This window comes from Mrakia frigida, assembly GCF_051309035.1.
Source record: "Mrakia frigida strain ATCC 22029 unplaced genomic scaffold BDY24scaffold_25, whole genome shotgun sequence".
Lineage (NCBI taxonomy): Eukaryota > Fungi > Basidiomycota > Tremellomycetes > Cystofilobasidiales > Mrakiaceae > Mrakia > Mrakia frigida.
In genome coordinates, this window is record NW_027481256.1 from 272,069 (window position 1) to 287,011 (window position 14,943).

The window sequence follows — 14,943 nt, forward strand, 5'->3', positions numbered from 1 at the left end:
TGGACGTGGGAAGGAGAAAAAGAGGTCGTGCGCCCGAGAAGGGAAAGAGGGCGAGGGAGAGAGGAGACTGATCGAGTCGGGTCGAGTCGAGGTCCCGCCTCAAGCTGGGGCCGTCATCCTTTGAGAAAAACTTCCTTCTCCTTATTCCCAGCAGCTTTCTCGACACTATTTGGCGAGAACCAGCAGAAAAGAATGAAACTCGACGCTCAGCCTCAAACGAGAGATCGAACCCTCCGTCTTTTCGACTCGACGAAACTGCTTCCCCCGCGAGCTCGTAGAATCTAGTACGGAGATGACCAACGGACCATAAGAATGATATCAAGCGTCTGCAGAATTTATACTTCACACCACCGAAAAAGGAAACCGTTACGCTCGAACCCAAAAATAAAAACAGAACCTCCCCGCCCTCCTCTGCTGCTCTCCCCTTTCTCGACCGTCTCCAACTCGCGACCACCCCACGACCACATCTAACAAGTGTATCGGAAGTGTTGGTTCTCTGAGATGAGCGAAAAACGGGAAGGAGTTCAGGGGATCAGACGGCGACGCGTCGAGAAAACGGCATGAAACTCACGGATGTCGGTCTGGTCGAGAGCTCCAGCGATCTGTGAAGAGAAAGAGAAAAGAAGCGAAGCAGACGGAGAGCTCAGTTCTCCGGATCGACAAGTTCCGACGTATGGAAGAAAGAGAACGAGAGGAGAAGAGGAGACTCACCTTCGACAGCCTGAGTCGATCCTCTGCGGAGATTCCAGCGGCGGCAGCAGCTCGATCTCGTCGCTTGTTTTCGTAGACGTAGTAGGCCCACCAACCACCGAGCTGAAGAGTTGTAGATGAAGAGCGGTCAGCGTCGCATCGAGAAAGAGAAAGATCCGAAGGAGAAGAACTCACGACCAAGAATTCTACTGCGTAGAAGGCGCTGGTGATCGTCAATCCAACCCGATACCTGGAAGTTGCAGTGAGAGAGGCAGCAGTCTAGTCAGCTTTTGGCCGAGGGAGTAGTACAGAACTGAACCCACCTGGGCGCGTCGCTTGCTCGGAACGTTTGCGATCCGATCATCTGTCCGGTGCAGTAGGCGACGAAAGTACAGCTAGAAACCACGGATTTCTTCGTCCTTCCGGCAACGTTGGCGGGAATCATGATCCACATGAGGAACGTAGGCTGAAGAAGGGGGAAAGGCGATCAAAGAGGACGACGCGGGTCAGTTTCGTGTTGGCTGCGGTTCGGGAGGGCGAGGCAATAGAAAACGAACGAAGGTGAAGGTGAACTGCATTTGGTAGAGAGCCCACTGGAAAATTATGATCGTAGAAGGAGCGGGAAGGAGAGGTCAGGGACTCCGTCAAAACTCCGACGCGTTTGGTCTCTGAAACGATCGCTCACCAAAGTCCACTTCCAAGTAGTAGTGGGAAGCAGTCCGATAGCGAGGAATCCAGAGAAAGGAACGCAGACAGAGAACATCGAAAGCGGGAACTGATGATGAAGAAGAGAAAGGGTGAGAAAGGACTCGGGGACGAGAAAGAGGGAAAGGATGAAGGGTGCTCACCTTCAACCTGGGGAAGTAGTGAATAAGAACAGCGCAGATGATGATCCAGGTGAGCTGAAGAGCGGAGGAGGGAAGTCCGTAAAGCTGGCGAGACGGGAAAAACGAAGCGAGCGTCAGTTCGGAGAGACCTGTCGTGAGCTCGACCATCTCGAGCCAGCAAGCTACCAGAGCCGCTGAGACTCACGATGCTTTGGAGGTTGGAGAACCCAAACGAAGAATATACAAGCCTTGGTGTATAGAGGTGTTCACAGAGGTCAGATCGAAGAGTTGACTCAAGACGCGTTGACTCGACGCGTTCTGACTCCTGAGGACGTCGTTTTCGCGATGACTCACGTTCCAAAGGTTCCGAGAGCTCCGGAAGGGATGGTGGCGACGATGTTGAAGAGCATGAAGATGTAGAGCTGAGGGTCCTTGAAGGTGTCTCGAGCTTGCTGCCAGTCCCATTCGGACGCTCCTCCTCCGTCTCCAGATCCAGAAGCGTTGGAGAGGATTCGAGCCTTGGCGGTCTTCTTCTCCTCGGGAGATAGCCAAGTGACTTTGAGGGCAGGGAGTAGATACCGAGTCAGCTACTTGTGCAAAGAATCGACGCGTCCGAGTCGCGTCGTACGTACCCTCTTCCGGCGTGCCTAGAAAAAACCATAGGACGATACCGAGAGTGACAGTGCAAGCTCCCAAGAAGAGGTTGATAGCCTGTTGATGAGCAGGGATCCATCATCAGCACGAAATAGAGGATCTCGCGAAAGTAAGGAGAGGAAGAGCCGAACTCGCCTTCCAGCCCGCGATGGATCCGTGATCTTGCGTGTAGTCGGCTAGACCGTAGATGATGAGTCCGAAGATAGCAGCAAAGGTGGTGTTCATAGCATAGTATCCGAGGGATCGAGTGGTCATCTCATCAGTTTTGTACCAGGAGGCCTGGGCGACGAAAAAACAAGATCAGAACTGTAATCAGAACGGAAGAGACGAAGACGGGAGTGTGAGAAACTTGAACTTACGACGATGAGGATGAATCCAGGAGTCACGGTAGCCTCGAAAACACCGAGGAGTGCTCGAACAACCATCTGGTGAACAAGGGAAGAGGATCAGTCGAGCGGTTTTGGAACGAGCTCGCTCCTTCCTTCATTTAAAGATCAATCGCACAAGTCCAGCCCAGTTTTTACAGGCAGCGAGAAGCATCACCATCATTCCCCAAAGAGTGACGCAGATCGAGAGAGCTGTCGGGGGAGGAGGTAGGCGAAAGACGCGCGTGAGTAAACGATCGAGAGTGCAAGAAACACATAACTCACTCTTCCCCAAGTGCATCCTCTGCATAATGTAGGCCATGGGGAACTCAGCAACGAGGTAAGAAACGTAAAAAATGGTCGTGAGTAGAGCGTCTAGTGTAGAAGAAGCAGGAAGGATTGAGAAAAGAATCAGAGAGCACCGGGGCAAGGGTCAGCACGCGTCCAACAGACAAACAACGCGTTGTTCGGCGGAATGATCCACCCACATTGCTGTCCCACCAAATGGGTATCCGTCCTGAAAAAGAGAGACGAAAGAGACAAAGGAGGGAAAAGGCCGAAGGTCAGAAACGCTCGCAACGGTGAGGGTTGAGTCAAACGATCACTTACTTCAGCCCGAAGATGATACCGCTGGAGAGAGCGTTCTTGTCGACAAATTGAAGACCTGCAGAAGACAGAACGAAAAGGAGAAGTCAGCACGAGGAAGATTCGAAGGCCAAGGGCAGGGAGAAAAGGTTAGAGCTCATCCCTTCCTCTCGTCCCTTCGCTCGCGTTCCTTATCTCATCCGTCTCGATAAAACTAAGTAGGAAAACTCACCGTAAGTGCAACAGAGAAGAGGAAGCAAGATCCAATCCGCCTTCTTCCTGATCCTCGTGAACTCCTCCTCGGGAGTGACCTTCTCGTCGTGAAAGATCTCTTCGACTCCCTCCCTCTTTTCAGCAGGGAGGGCGAGGTCGAGAATATCCGCCTTGAGATCCTCGTCCGATGCCGACGCGTTGTGGTTCTTCTTCTCTAGATCGACGGGAGACGACATGAGTGGAAGAGGGAGGGGAGGGGGAAAGAAGGGAGGGAGGAAAAAGAAAGCGGAGGTGGTGGTCGTGAGAAGACTCGTCGAAGCTCGAGAACGAAAAGGAGGCAAGGAGGGTTTGTTCCGAAGCAGGAAATCCAAATGAAAAGACACGGCTTCCTCCGTCGTATCTTTAAAAGAACAAACCCCCCATGGGTCGTTCAGGTCTTCCTGAGTCGCCGTGGTTGTTCGAAGGAGCTCTCGCCTCGCCAAGTTGGCCCGTCTATTTGCAGCTCTCGAGACTGCGAGAGAAGGATCTTATCGGTCGCTAGTAGAGGAAACCTGCAGAACTTCCTACACTAGATCTTCGACTCCTCCAGGCGCGTACAGGATCTTCCTGGCCTTCTCTCTGGCGTCACGCAGATTCCCATCGTCCTCCGCCTCAGAGGTGTCCAACGCTCTCGAGAACGCTTCCTTCCCGCCACCTCGACCGGCGGCGCCTAGCAGGGAGAGGATGTTTCCCTTCAGAGCTGTAGGGGTGGTGGGTAGGCTGAGGAGGGCGGTGAGAGTGGCGAGAGTAGCAAGGGAAGGTGGAGGAGGAGGAGTCGAGGAAGACGCGGAGGGATCGACGACGACGGAGGAGTCCGGTTGAGGTTGCTGAATTGGGAGGAGGTGGAGGAGGGACGCGGAGACGAGCGAAGCTGTGGAAGAGGCCGGAGAAAACGCCGACGACATCGATCAGCGGGCGTCGAGATAGGAGCGGTCGAACGCATCGATTCAGGAACGAAACTCACCCGCTTCCTTTCCTGAGCTCGCAAGCACCGCCAGTCCCATCACTCCTTCTCCCACCAGTCCAAGATATCCTCCTTCGGCTCCCGATCGAATGAGAGCAACCAGTCCATCGACGACGGGTCGACTCGAGTTCAAAGCGGCTCGAGCTTCCTCCAACCTCGAGCCTGATCCGACGTGGGCTGCTGCTGAAGTCGAGAAGAGGGTTCGAACGAGGTTGACGAGCGTTCGAGCTGCTTCCATCTTGAGTGCTGGGTCTGCTGTACGGATCTGGAAGGCGATGATGGTGTGGAGGAGGGCCGGGGTCGAAGAGGAGGAAGACGAAGGGAGGACGATTCGAAGGGCGTTTTCGACTGTCGAAAGGGAAAGAAGGAAGGTTCGTTAGCTCTTCGGTACAATCGGTACTGGACGAGGTGATGAGATGCGTACCTGATCCTTTAGCGAGGAACTTGAGGATCCCAACAGCGCCACCTTGAACGCTTCCGACGTTGTCTCTCTCCTTGTCGAGGCAACCCATTTCGACGACGAGTTCCGAGACGCGAGCAGATCCGAGGATAGACTTGTTGGCGTCTGGAATCGCAAGGTTCTTGAGTAGACCAACTGTGGAGAGAGAGAGAGATGGATCCGGTCAGTCTAAATAAAGGGCAAAGAAGAAATGGGAGACGACTCACCGAGACCGTGCTGAAGTTTCAGATCCGTCTTCGGAGAGAGGAGTGGCAGTATCCGAGAAAGAAGAGGGGATGGAGGAGCGAGGAGAGCGATGCAGTTCGATTCTGAGAAAAAGGAGAGGCATCAAATGTTCAGCTCAGGAGCGAAACCGAAGCTTCGAAGACGCTTCTCGACTCACCGTTCCTCGCCAGATTCCCCAAACTCAGCACCGCACAAATTCCCAGATCTTCCCTCTCCTCCCCTCCATCCTCTTTCGGAAGAGCTAACCCAACCCAACGTTCCAGGACCTCCCTCAGCTCCTTCCCTTCCGATGCTTTCCCTTCTTCCTCGCTCTCACCTCCGAGCACCAACTCCCCAACCTCGTCCTCTCCCATCACAGCGACCACAACCGAAACCAGTGTTCCCTTGACCAAGCTGAGTGCCTTTCCACCATCCTCCTCTTCCTCATCCGACTCGTCATCATCTTCGTCCTCGTCGTCGGCTGCTGGCGAAGGAGCAGGAGCTGTCGGAGGGAGGTCGACGCGTTCGATGAATTGCAAGATGGACGAGAGGAAGAACGGGTGGTTGAAGAGAGCGAGTTGGAAGGTTTCTGAGGCGATGGTTTGAGATCCGAGGATCTGGGTGGAGAGGGAGAGGATCTGGAGGTCAAGGGAGAGGAGGGAGGAGGTGGGAGGTTGTTGGGAGGGAGTCGAAGTCGAGGGGAGGAAGGCTTTGATGGGTGGGAGGAGGAGAGGAAGGAAGGAAGCTGGGTCGAAGGTTGGTGGAGGGTCTGAAGTGTTGAAAGAAACGTAGTGAGTACGCAGAGAGCGAAGGAGAGAAGGAGAGGAAGCAAGACTGACCGAGCAACGACACTTCGTGAATCGTCTTCCAAGCCCACAGACAAATCGTCGCTCGCTCCTCGGGACTCGGACCCGTCGATGATTCCCCTCCTGCCGACTCGAGAGGGAGGTAGAGCTGGTTCGCAAGGGAGAGGATGGCCTCGATGGAGTGCTCGCTCGCGGCGATGAGCGTTTGAACTCCCTCTAATCGAATTGAACAAAAGAGAGGTCAGTTCGAGACGAGATCTCGAGAGTCGAAGAAGAAGGACCAACCATGTTCGAGTGAGATGTTGAGGAGAGCTCCGAGAGAAGACTTGACGAGCGGGTAGTGATCCTTGACCGGTGTGGGAGACGAGTCAAGCATCGAGAGGAGGCCGAGGAGCGATTGAGGGAGTTGATGGGAGAGGAGCAACGTCCTGTTCTCGTCTGCAAGGGTCAAAACCGAACGAGGGAATAAGCTCGTCGTCTCCTCATTGAAGATATCAGCAGGACAGATATCTAGTAGACTTACCACAGTCGAAGCACATGTTCCCAGCGACCCGATAGATCTCGACGATCGCGTCGGCTTGATCTCCCTCAGGGCAAGGCGTCGAGGATCTCGAGGGAAGTCCAGGCGATTCGGTGGTTGGAGTAGGAGTCGAAATGGACGATGAAGGAGAGAGGGAAGAGGTGAAGGGAGGTTTCTCGAGAGCGAGACGAAGGATGTCGGAGAGGGCAAGAGGGAGGGAGGTTCGACCTAGGGGAAGACGGAGTGACTCTGTGAAGGCGAGGAGGAGGAAGAGGGCGAAAGGTCAGTTTCCTGAGCTTGATTGAAGCATGGATGAGGACTATGGGTAGGTGAGAAGTGGGAGGGTGTAGAGGAGGGAAAAAAGGTGCTAGGAGCAACTGAGGGAGCGAGACGGAGGAAGAGATGGGAGAGGGAAGGAGGAAGAGGAGCTCGCACCCGAAGGTCGTCGACCATCTCGTCTCCCTCCTTCGGTATCTCGCTCGCTGTTTCCAAGATTACTGAGCTGTTGACGCAGCTAGAGCCTCCCAATGTGTCCAGAAGACTCGAGCGAGGTTCGCCATAGAGATCTCTGTGGTCGAACGACCTCTTCTCCCAAATCACGAGCTCCTCCTCTCCTTCCTTCCAAGTTCCCTCCCTCCCTCCATCGCCGTTCCCTCTCCTCTGCTTCCACTCATCTCTCCAGCTAGACCACAGCAATGAGAGCAATACCTCTGTGACTCACCATCTCTCAATCCATCCCCCAACAATCTCAACAACTCTCCGACCTCCCTCCAAGCTTCGTTCCCTCCTCCTCCTCCTTCCTTCTTCTCCCTCTGTACCTCTGCCTTCTCGTCCAAGCTGACTCGCTCATCAAACTCCAACGGAACAGCGTCGTGCTCGATGAGTAGCGCGGGAGGTTCTCCTCCTGGTTCGAACGAAGAAGAGAGGATCCCTGATTGATGGAGGAGTTCCAACCGAGCGAGGATGGCGAGGTGCGAGGCGAGAGGTTGAGGAGGAGTGTTCATCGAGGGAGAGGAGGAGGCTTGGGGTTTCCCTGGAGGGGCTACAGACGCTGATATAGATGAGTGGTGGAGTAGAGCTGATGGGGAGGAGGCAAGAGCCGTGAGAGATGGTGAGAGACGGGAGGGAAGCGAGGGAGGAGGTTCGACGAGCTTCTTCGAAAGATGGGAATCGATTCGGGGGCTTCAAGCGTCTGGTTTTGCTCAGGAAATTGTCTCGACTTCAGTCAAGTCGGAGAGGGACCAGAGGTTGAAGAGGTGCGAACAAAAACTTGCAAGGGAAAAGCGGAAGGCGAAGGTGAGCTTGACCGTTTCCGGTCACGACGCGTCGAGCTTTCTCGCTTTTCCGTCGAGCGACTCGCGAGAAGCAGATCGCGACCATTCTTTCGGCCTTTCAAGAGAGAAGAGATGCCGACGAGTAACGGTCATCAAGATACTGAGCGGTAGGGACAAGCGAAAGCACGAACGAGACGCGACCGACCCGGCTCGAAGCGAGGGGAGCAGGGATGGACGAAGGACATTTGTGACGTTGAGGGGATGGAGAGGCCGTGTGGAGCTGTGCTGATGGTGAGACGGGTTACGAAGATCGATGGGAGGTAGTGAAATAGGGGGAAAACGAGAGGAGGAGGGTGGATTTTGAACGGTCAACGCGTCTCGCATGACGACCTTTTCTGATCGTCGAACTGACCTCCCTGGGCATACCTGATATCCGCATCCTTGTAGACTTTTTGTTCTACTAGCATGTAAAGGATTGTGAGCTCAAGCGGATCTATTATAGCCCGATAGCTCACGACGCGTCCTTTCGAACCAAGGCTCCTTTCGAGTCCTCGCCTCGTCCATCTCAAACCGAGAGGAGATGAGAGCTTGTAAATACAAAGGAGTTTGAGTCCTTTCAGGATCGATTTTTACTCCTCTGGGAAGTCTTCCCGACCAGTTTCGTTCTTTGCTTCGTCGCGTTGTCGCGTTCAGGGTTCTCGTTAGAATCGACCTTTTCGCGAAACGTGCTGTAGAGAGAGTTTTGGTTGTTCGTGAACATATATAAGACGGAAATGGACCCATCGAGCGGAAGAGAGAGCGAAGTGAAGACGGGGAGGGGAAGGGGGGGGAGGAGAAGACGGGCGACAGGAAGATCGGTGGGTACTAGGAGATTAACGGAGAAAAAACAACGGGAAACGGAAGAAAGGCATGGTATGAACCGAAAGAAGAAGGGAAGAGCAGGGAGTGGAAGGTTGTGGGGAGAAGATGGAATCTAGTAGGAGAGAGAGGAGCTAGACGATCTCAGTGAGACTGAAACAAGCGAAGGAGAAAGGTGGGGGGAAAGGAGAAAGGGGAACTGGCCTCAAGGAGTGGGAGCGATGAGAAGGGGGGTGCAGAGAGCCATGCACGTTCCTTGGATCGCACTGCAAGTGGCGAGAGCAGCGGGAACTCCGAGTCCCAATGAGAAGGTTCCTATTAGGTGAAGGATGGGGAAAATAGAAAAGTGAAAGAGAGGGAAGAAAGTCAGTAGAATTTCGCTGCTTTCGCTCCAGCTCTCCGCCAACTCACCCGCGACAGCACCGGCAGAAGCACAGCACAAGACGTAGCCTCCGTTGCAGCTAGTCTGACAGATGCCCCAGGAGATAGGCCCTCCGTAGGCAGTAGGGAGGGAGAGAGCGAGAAGGAGGAACGCGAGGAGGAGCGAGATGGTGGATGTCATCGTTTCTGAGAAGATGGGGGTTTGAGCAAAGAAAAGGCAAGATATCCCTTTGATTCTGAACCTCGCCGTTGAGAAGCTGACGTCAGAGAATCTGTTCGGCCCCGTCGAAGATGCTGCGACGGCTCGACGCGACTTCTTTTCCCTTCGTTGATTCCGTTCGAGGAGACGAGACTTTCGTGAAAGTGACTCTCACAGGGGAGGTTCCCTTCCCTCAATAGCAGATACAGAGCTGGAAGTGTTCTCTTGATTATCGTACGCTCGGGTTCAGTGCGAAAAGAGAACGAGCTCGACGCGTAAAGACTGCGAGCCTTGATTGCTTCCACGATGCAGGCTGAGCAGCTTTTCGAGTTCCCTTGTCCCTTGAATCGATAGGGAATGATAGAATACTCGATTATGAAGAAACTGATTGATTAAAAATGAAACGAAACAAACAGAGTAGTACTATGAAACCCCTGCTCGTCTCTTGATTCCTCCCCCTTTCCTCCCTTGCTCTCGCTCCTCGCCCGTCCCTTTCGCCTCCTTCCTTCCTTCTACAGTTCCATGGTCTCCAATACCATCCATCACCATCATCGCCGAAGCGAGATCTGCTGTCGCCAGCCCGAACGAAAGAGAGAGTCAGCTTTCTCGCGTCGCTCCGTCGTCCTTGTCTCCCTTCCTCCCTGTCCTTCCTTCAATGGAAGAAGAACAAAATATGGATACTGACCAAAAGACCCGCTTCCTCCTCCCAATCGAGCCCGTCCGCGTATCGTTCTCCTCGGCTTGGAGGACGACGTTCCGAGTTCGATGGGCGACGCGTCGAGAGCTGAGGACTGCATCGAAGAGGTTGATGGATCCCTCGGTAAGGTAAGCCTGAGCAGAGATCGATTGAAGGAACATCGTGGAAGAAAGAGGCAGAGGGTTCAGCCGACGTCTTAAAGAAAGGGAGAGACGGAAAGAAAAGGGAGGGAAGAGACGAACCCGGAATGAGACTCGTGCTGAGGGAGCGACGGTTTGATGATTGAGAAGTGATAGGGATCCGGGAGTGGCGTGAGATAGATGGTAGGGAGGGACGGAGTGATGACGGGAGTCTTGAGCCAGGGGGAGGAAAGGTGTGAAAGAAGGAGGAGGGGACGACGTCGAGAGCGATGGCTTTGGAAGTCGCAGGGTTGGAAGTCGGAGAAGTGGGAGGAGGATGCAACGGCATGAAATAGGTTGTGGCTCGGGGGTAGGAGGATAGATATCTATGGGAGAGACGAAGCAAAGAACGATCAGGAAGGTCAGCCAGCCGATCTCGACTCGACGCGTCTCCTCGAGCGAACATTCCGAAGAGATATGAAACGAACCGTCATAACGTAAACTCCTCAGCTGCGTCCTCCCAAGTGAAAGCTCCTCCTTTCGCCATCACCTTCGCCTGTAGACGGGCAAAGTCTCGAATCGCCTTCGTCGTCAAGCTGTCCAGTTGAAGGATGGAGAGATCTCCCAGCGAGAGTTCCCTCAGCCCAGCCCGACTCGAGGCCCTCATCTCATCAAACTCCTCGATGGTGTAGCGCCGGCTGAGCTTTGAATCCTCCAGATCCCTCACCAGAACCTTGGGCATCGAACGAAGAGCCGTTCTTGCCAGATCTAGGTGACCGAAACGGACGGCGAGGTACCAAGACTTGACGGGGTTCTTCCTCCGTATGAGGAGTTCGGGGAGAGCCATTCGAGCGATGGTGTAGAGGATGATGGGTGCGTTGTACTTGTGAGCGATCTCGAGAACACCTTCGACGACGTGGGCTGACATCCTGTCCTCCTTGAGGTCGAAGTTTGGAGGTTGACCGTCGACGAGGAAGTGGTCAGGATAGACGAACCGAAGGAACCTCGTGAGGTGAATGGAGTGCTCCGAGAGTTTGACGACCTCTGGTTGGGATCCCGCTACGCCGATAGAGGGTCTAGGGAGAGCGAACATGTCGGCCATGATGCTCGACGTTGCTTGAAGAGGACCTCGGGTGACCTTGAACGAGACGTCGTCTCTGGTCTGAAGGATGATGTCTCCCTCTGGGTCGTTGAAGATGGGGGAGAAGAGGTGGACTCGAACACGGTTGGCCGAAGGTTCGTCGTTGGAAGGAGAGGAGGAACGAGCGTGAACAGACATCGTTGTGGGGAGAAGAAGAAGGGAAGGGAGCGAGGGAGGGAGGGAGTTGGAGGTCGAAACGGGTTTGAGATTCAGAATACTCCTTTTCTTCCAACAGCATTCGACTTTCTGGAAGAAAATATTATACCAGCAACCCAAAGCTTCGTGAGTACTCACCAGGTTCTCTCTCATCAACTCTGCTAGCAGAAGTGAGTTGCACCGAACCTTTGGAACGAAGCTCAACTTGAGCTCACCCTCCTCCTCCCTTCCTCCTTCTTATCTTTCCCTTTTCCTCCAGCACGAACCTGTATGACCAGCTCTTCGATATGTTGCGTATGCGGTGAACCATTTTCGACTCAGGCTTGTTCGGGATGTCAAGCTCTAGGTCCGTTCATCAACCCTCTCATCTAGAGCTCGAGGCACAAAAAGTCGAAGCTCACCGTTTTCTCCTTCGCCTGTCGTTCTTCTTCGCTCCACCCGCACCTTTAGATCGACTCTTCTGCTCGAGAGACTGCCAACGGAAGGATTGGCCAACACACAAGCTCATCTGTGCAGGGAGGAAGCCAGGCTAGTAAGCTTCAGCTTCAGCTTCGTCTCGTCTCGTCTCGTCGACCTAGACTCTGCTTCTACGTCTGCTCTCGCTGACTCTTCCTTCTGTTCTTCTTTTTCTCAGCTCCCATCTTCATTACTGTCCGATGCCTCAAACCTCCCCTCACCATCGCCTTTCCCATCGCTCCTTCCAGCACCGTTCTTCAACTCAAAACCGAGGCTCGAATCGCGTCTTCCGGTCTTCTTGATCCTCAGCACATGCGTCTCCTCCTCAACGGGAAGTCCCTTCACAACGAAAGCACCCTATCGGACCTGGGGATAGCCAAGGGAACGATCTTCCACCTTTCTCTCACCCCTGGAACCTACCCTCCCTCCTCCCCATCAGAACCAACTCCATCTCCGACGTTCGCGTCGTCAACTCCACCTCCCTCCTCCTCTTCCTCTTCCAAACCAACACGACCCAAAGCTTCCATCACCTCCAGCATCTACCTACCACCTAGCACCCCTCCAAAACCCTACAGGACTCCAGTGATACCAGCGAATCAGCTTCTGTGTGAGTTTGACAGACCTTTGTTCATGGATCCTCCCTTCTAAACGACGCGACGCCTGACGCGCTTCCCTCTTCTCTCTTCTCTTCCGCAGACGTTAACGAAGTCACCTTCAGCTCAACTTCGAACAGAGGAACCGTCGTCTTCGAAGCTCTGGTTCCTGATGTCCCCGAGCATGGGAAGGCACTCTTCTTGATTGCTCGCGACACAGGAGCAGCTTTCGTGGACCAGCATCAAACCCTACACGGATTCGATCCAGAAGCGGTTCAGCGAAGACGTGAGGACCTACAAGCATTGGCTTTGCTTCAACTGTGGGAAGGAGTGTGGATACATGGCGGTCCTTTCGTGAGTTTCCGTTCCTCTCTCTCTCTCTCTCTCTCGTCTCTCCTTCTCTCATTCATCGTCTCTCTGACCCGTCTGATGCCCCTTTTTCTCTTACCTTCTTCTTCTCTACCTTCTCTCTCACCTTTCCCTCCCCCTTGCGACCCTCGACCTCCATCAACAGCGACTTGGTCGTGTTTGCACCCAGTCGGATCCTGTACGACTCGAGCACTCCCCTTTGCAGCAAGAAGGGCGTTTGCAACGACGTTCGAGTTTCGAGAAGACTGCAGTCGAGACTGATGATGGAGGCAGTCCTTCAGGAAGCGCGTCAAAAATTGAACTGCTGAGGTGGAGGGAGACAGGTGTTTGGGAGGCGACGCGATTTGGGTCTGGGTTCTGCGACTTCGAGGAGTAGATAGCCTTGCTGTTTGGACTTGAGAAAATGGTCACACTATAATCGAATCTTGGGTCCACACTCAGAGTCTTGCTGAAAGAGAGTGATCTCCTCAACGACAAGAAGAAAAAAAGAACGAACTTGCTTGAAATTCCGATCTCTCTTTTGACCTCAATAAACCCTCCACGAGCTCCCGTCCTTCACCTTTTCACCCTCAAGTCGATATCCTCATGGATCCCTCCTCTTCCTCTTCGGCTCCTCCTCCTCTCACCGACTCTCAGCAACCCGAAGCTTCCACTTCCGCTCCCTCAATGCCCCCTCCTCTCCCTACCGCTCTTCTCTCCTCCCTCTCCCCTTCCCTCCTCGGCTCCTCCTCTGCCGCTGCAGCAGCTCCGATGCTCTCCAAGAGCGCCATCAAAAAGGCAGCCAAGCAAGCCGCTTTCGAAGCTGGTAAAGCTGAACGACGACAGAAGGAACGAGACGCTCGCAAGGAAAAGAAGAAGGCGAAGAGGGCGGATGCGGAAGCTGGGATCAACGTCGAGGAGTTCAACGCTCAGAGGGAGGAGAGGATCAGGAAGAAGTTGGAGGAGAAGAGGTTCGAGAACATGGATAAGGCCAAGGAGGGAACCTTCTTCAACGCTAGGATCGTTATAGATCTGGGCTTCGATGAACTCATGGCTGCTCAGGTGAGTTTTCTTGGGAGAGGAAGGGAAGGAAGGAGTTGTTGAGCTCGACGAGGGAAGGAGGGAAGGGTTGAGCTCGCTGCTTTCCTTTCCTTTCCTTTCCTTCTACTCTTTCGAACCAGAACTGACCTTCCGCCTTCCCTTCTCTTCCGTCTTGCAGGAAATCAAATCCATGGGCGGCCAGATGGCCTACGTCTACAACGCTCATCGACACTCTGCCATCCCCTTCCGTTCTCTCCTCATGACCCACCTCGATCAACGCCTTCTTGAACGACTCGAGAAGGGTTTCTGGGAGCAGGCGGGTAGCAGGAGATGGGCTGGGACCGAGTGGTGGGACGGGAAGGAGCTTGATGGGTTGTGGAAGAGGGAAGGCGAGAGCGAAGAGACGTCGTCGTCGTCGAAACCTGTCGAGTTGTCGGAGGAGGAGATGATGGAGGCTTTGAACGATGGACTTGCAGGTGAGTCTCGGTCTGAGATCCGCTATTTTCGTCCTTCAGGGAGAAGCTCACGCTCTTCTTCTACGTCGTTGCTTCGTTTCCCTCCTCCAGCTCCTCCTCCCACCAACACCGTCGCCTCTCCCGCTCTCCACGTCTCCTTCTCTCCTGCCCTCTCTGCCGATCCCGACGCTCCTCATCCCCGAACCCTCGTCGGACCCATTCCATCTCGATCAGCTCAGGAGAACGTCGTCTACCTCACCGCCGACTCTCCTCACGAAATCGACGCGCTCGAGGAAGGGATGACCTACGTGATAGGAGGAATCGTTGATCACAATCGCTACAAGGTCAGTCTATCTACTTCGCTCGAAGAAAGAAGCTCGTGCTGACCGCGTTTCTTTCTCGGTTGAAACAGAACCTTTGCCTCGACAAAGCTGAGAAGCTGGGAATCAAAACCGCCCGACTCCCCATCGGAACTTACCTCTCCGCCATGCCTACTCGAAAAGTCCTCACGGTCAACCAAGTGAGCTCGACTCCTCTTCGTCCCACTCATCTCGCTTGCTGACCTCCTTTTCTCTTTTTCCCTCCAGGTCTACGAGATCCTCACCGGCTGGGTCGAATTTCGAGACTGGGAGGTCGTCCTGCAGAAGGTCATCCCTCAGCGAAAGTTCACGGTCAAGTCGGATCGAAGGAAGAGAGTTCGACCTGGGGAGGAAGGGTTCGTGGAGGGAGGGGAGTCGATGGATGGGTCGGACGAGGAGATGCGTTCTGGGGAAGAGGAGGAGGAGGAGAGGAGAGGGAAGAACGCGACGGTTCTTGTTTCTGCTTTGCCTGAGGAGACGGAGGAGGAGGAGCAGGAGAGGTTGAATGGATGAATGAGCGATTTGATCTTGTATCGTTC

The 14,943-nt window shown here is 54.1% G+C and overlaps 6 protein-coding genes across 6 annotated transcripts; 2 read left to right on the forward strand and 4 right to left on the reverse strand.

Moving 5' to 3' along the window:
* Positions 1-293: 293 nt before the first annotated feature.
* BDY24DRAFT_133032 (CNF01220-like protein) lies at positions 294-3,945 on the reverse strand. The gene is made up of 18 exons (XM_076636020.1): positions 3,354-3,945; positions 3,146-3,200; positions 3,025-3,053; positions 2,822-2,911; positions 2,676-2,749; positions 2,531-2,596; positions 2,307-2,450; positions 2,150-2,228; positions 1,872-2,073; positions 1,723-1,765; positions 1,539-1,622; positions 1,376-1,465; positions 1,248-1,283; positions 1,014-1,156; positions 886-940; positions 712-813; positions 572-602; positions 294-496 (listed from the first exon to the last, which is right to left on the reverse strand). The coding sequence occupies exons 1-18, from the start codon at positions 3,568-3,570 to the stop codon at positions 468-470; spliced, it is 1,569 nt and encodes a 522-aa protein (XP_076494681.1). The 5' UTR covers positions 3,571-3,945; the 3' UTR covers positions 294-467.
* On the reverse strand, positions 3,734-7,454 carry BDY24DRAFT_133023 (uncharacterized protein). The gene is made up of 9 exons (XM_076636019.1): positions 7,049-7,454; positions 6,331-6,576; positions 6,093-6,245; positions 5,841-6,023; positions 5,180-5,770; positions 5,004-5,105; positions 4,762-4,932; positions 4,338-4,685; positions 3,734-4,244 (listed from the first exon to the last, which is right to left on the reverse strand). Exons 1-9 carry the CDS (start codon positions 7,329-7,331, stop codon positions 3,898-3,900), a joined length of 2,424 nt encoding a protein of 807 aa, XP_076494682.1. The 5' UTR covers positions 7,332-7,454; the 3' UTR covers positions 3,734-3,897.
* A 1,210-nt stretch (positions 7,455-8,664) lies between these two features.
* On the reverse strand, positions 8,665-9,021 carry BDY24DRAFT_342943 (uncharacterized protein; the record flags this gene model as incomplete). The annotated part of the gene is made up of 2 exons (XM_076637507.1): positions 8,665-8,774; positions 8,871-9,021. 2 exons carry the CDS (start codon positions 9,019-9,021, stop codon positions 8,665-8,667), a joined length of 261 nt encoding a protein of 86 aa, XP_076494683.1.
* A 944-nt stretch (positions 9,022-9,965) lies between these two features.
* Positions 9,966-11,186, reverse strand: BDY24DRAFT_133082 (uncharacterized protein). The gene is made up of 2 exons (XM_076636021.1): positions 10,344-11,186; positions 9,966-10,241 (listed from the first exon to the last, which is right to left on the reverse strand). Exon 1 carries the CDS (start codon positions 11,132-11,134, stop codon positions 10,346-10,348), a length of 789 nt encoding a protein of 262 aa, XP_076494684.1. The 5' UTR covers positions 11,135-11,186; the 3' UTR covers positions 9,966-10,241; positions 10,344-10,345.
* Positions 11,187-11,674: 488 nt separating this feature from the next.
* On the forward strand, positions 11,675-12,978 carry BDY24DRAFT_133093 (uncharacterized protein). The gene is made up of 4 exons (XM_076636022.1): positions 11,675-11,684; positions 11,787-12,215; positions 12,305-12,555; positions 12,716-12,978. Exons 2-4 carry the CDS (start codon positions 11,921-11,923, stop codon positions 12,944-12,946), a joined length of 777 nt encoding a protein of 258 aa, XP_076494685.1. The 5' UTR covers positions 11,675-11,684; positions 11,787-11,920; the 3' UTR covers positions 12,947-12,978.
* A 360-nt stretch (positions 12,979-13,338) lies between these two features.
* TRM10 (tRNA (guanine(9)-N(1))-methyltransferase) lies at positions 13,339-14,936 on the forward strand. Its single transcript, XM_076637914.1, has 6 exons — positions 13,339-13,461; positions 13,504-13,611; positions 13,769-14,066; positions 14,157-14,389; positions 14,458-14,565; positions 14,633-14,936. Exons 2-6 carry the CDS (start codon positions 13,531-13,533, stop codon positions 14,915-14,917), a joined length of 1,005 nt encoding a protein of 334 aa, XP_076494686.1. The 5' UTR covers positions 13,339-13,461; positions 13,504-13,530; the 3' UTR covers positions 14,918-14,936.
* The last annotated feature ends 7 nt before the right edge of the window (positions 14,937-14,943 follow it).

Coding starts and splice junctions, on each gene's coding strand:
- BDY24DRAFT_133032 (XM_076636020.1), bottom strand. CDS start 3,570: ATGTCGTCTCCCGTCGATCTAGAGAAGAAGAACCACAACGCGTCGGCA. Junction 2,451..2,530: donor CTGGATTCATCCTCATCGTC/GTAAGTTCAAGT, acceptor TTCGTCGCCCAG/GCCTCCTGGTACAAAACTGA. Junction 814..885: donor ACGCAGTAGAATTCTTGGTC/GTGAGTTCTTCT, acceptor ACAACTCTTCAG/CTCGGTGGTTGGTGGGCCTA.
- BDY24DRAFT_133023 (XM_076636019.1), bottom strand. CDS start 7,331: ATGAACACTCCTCCTCAACCTCTCGCCTCGCACCTCGCCATCCTCGCT. Junction 6,024..6,092: donor CAACATCTCACTCGAACATG/GTTGGTCCTTCT, acceptor CAATTCGATTAG/AGGGAGTTCAAACGCTCATC. Junction 4,933..5,003: donor GAAACTTCAGCACGGTCTCG/GTGAGTCGTCTC, acceptor CTCTCTCCACAG/TTGGTCTACTCAAGAACCTT.
- BDY24DRAFT_133082 (XM_076636021.1), bottom strand. CDS start 11,134: ATGTCTGTTCACGCTCGTTCCTCCTCTCCTTCCAACGACGAACCTTCG.
- BDY24DRAFT_133093 (XM_076636022.1), top strand. CDS start 11,921: ATGCGTCTCCTCCTCAACGGGAAGTCCCTTCACAACGAAAGCACCCTA. Junction 12,216..12,304: donor ACCAGCGAATCAGCTTCTGT/GTGAGTTTGACA, acceptor TCTCTTCCGCAG/ACGTTAACGAAGTCACCTTC. Junction 12,556..12,715: donor GGATACATGGCGGTCCTTTC/GTGAGTTTCCGT, acceptor CTCCATCAACAG/CGACTTGGTCGTGTTTGCAC.
- TRM10 (XM_076637914.1), top strand. CDS start 13,531: ATGGATAAGGCCAAGGAGGGAACCTTCTTCAACGCTAGGATCGTTATA. Junction 13,612..13,768: donor ATGAACTCATGGCTGCTCAG/GTGAGTTTTCTT, acceptor TCCGTCTTGCAG/GAAATCAAATCCATGGGCGG. Junction 14,566..14,632: donor AAGTCCTCACGGTCAACCAA/GTGAGCTCGACT, acceptor TTTTCCCTCCAG/GTCTACGAGATCCTCACCGG.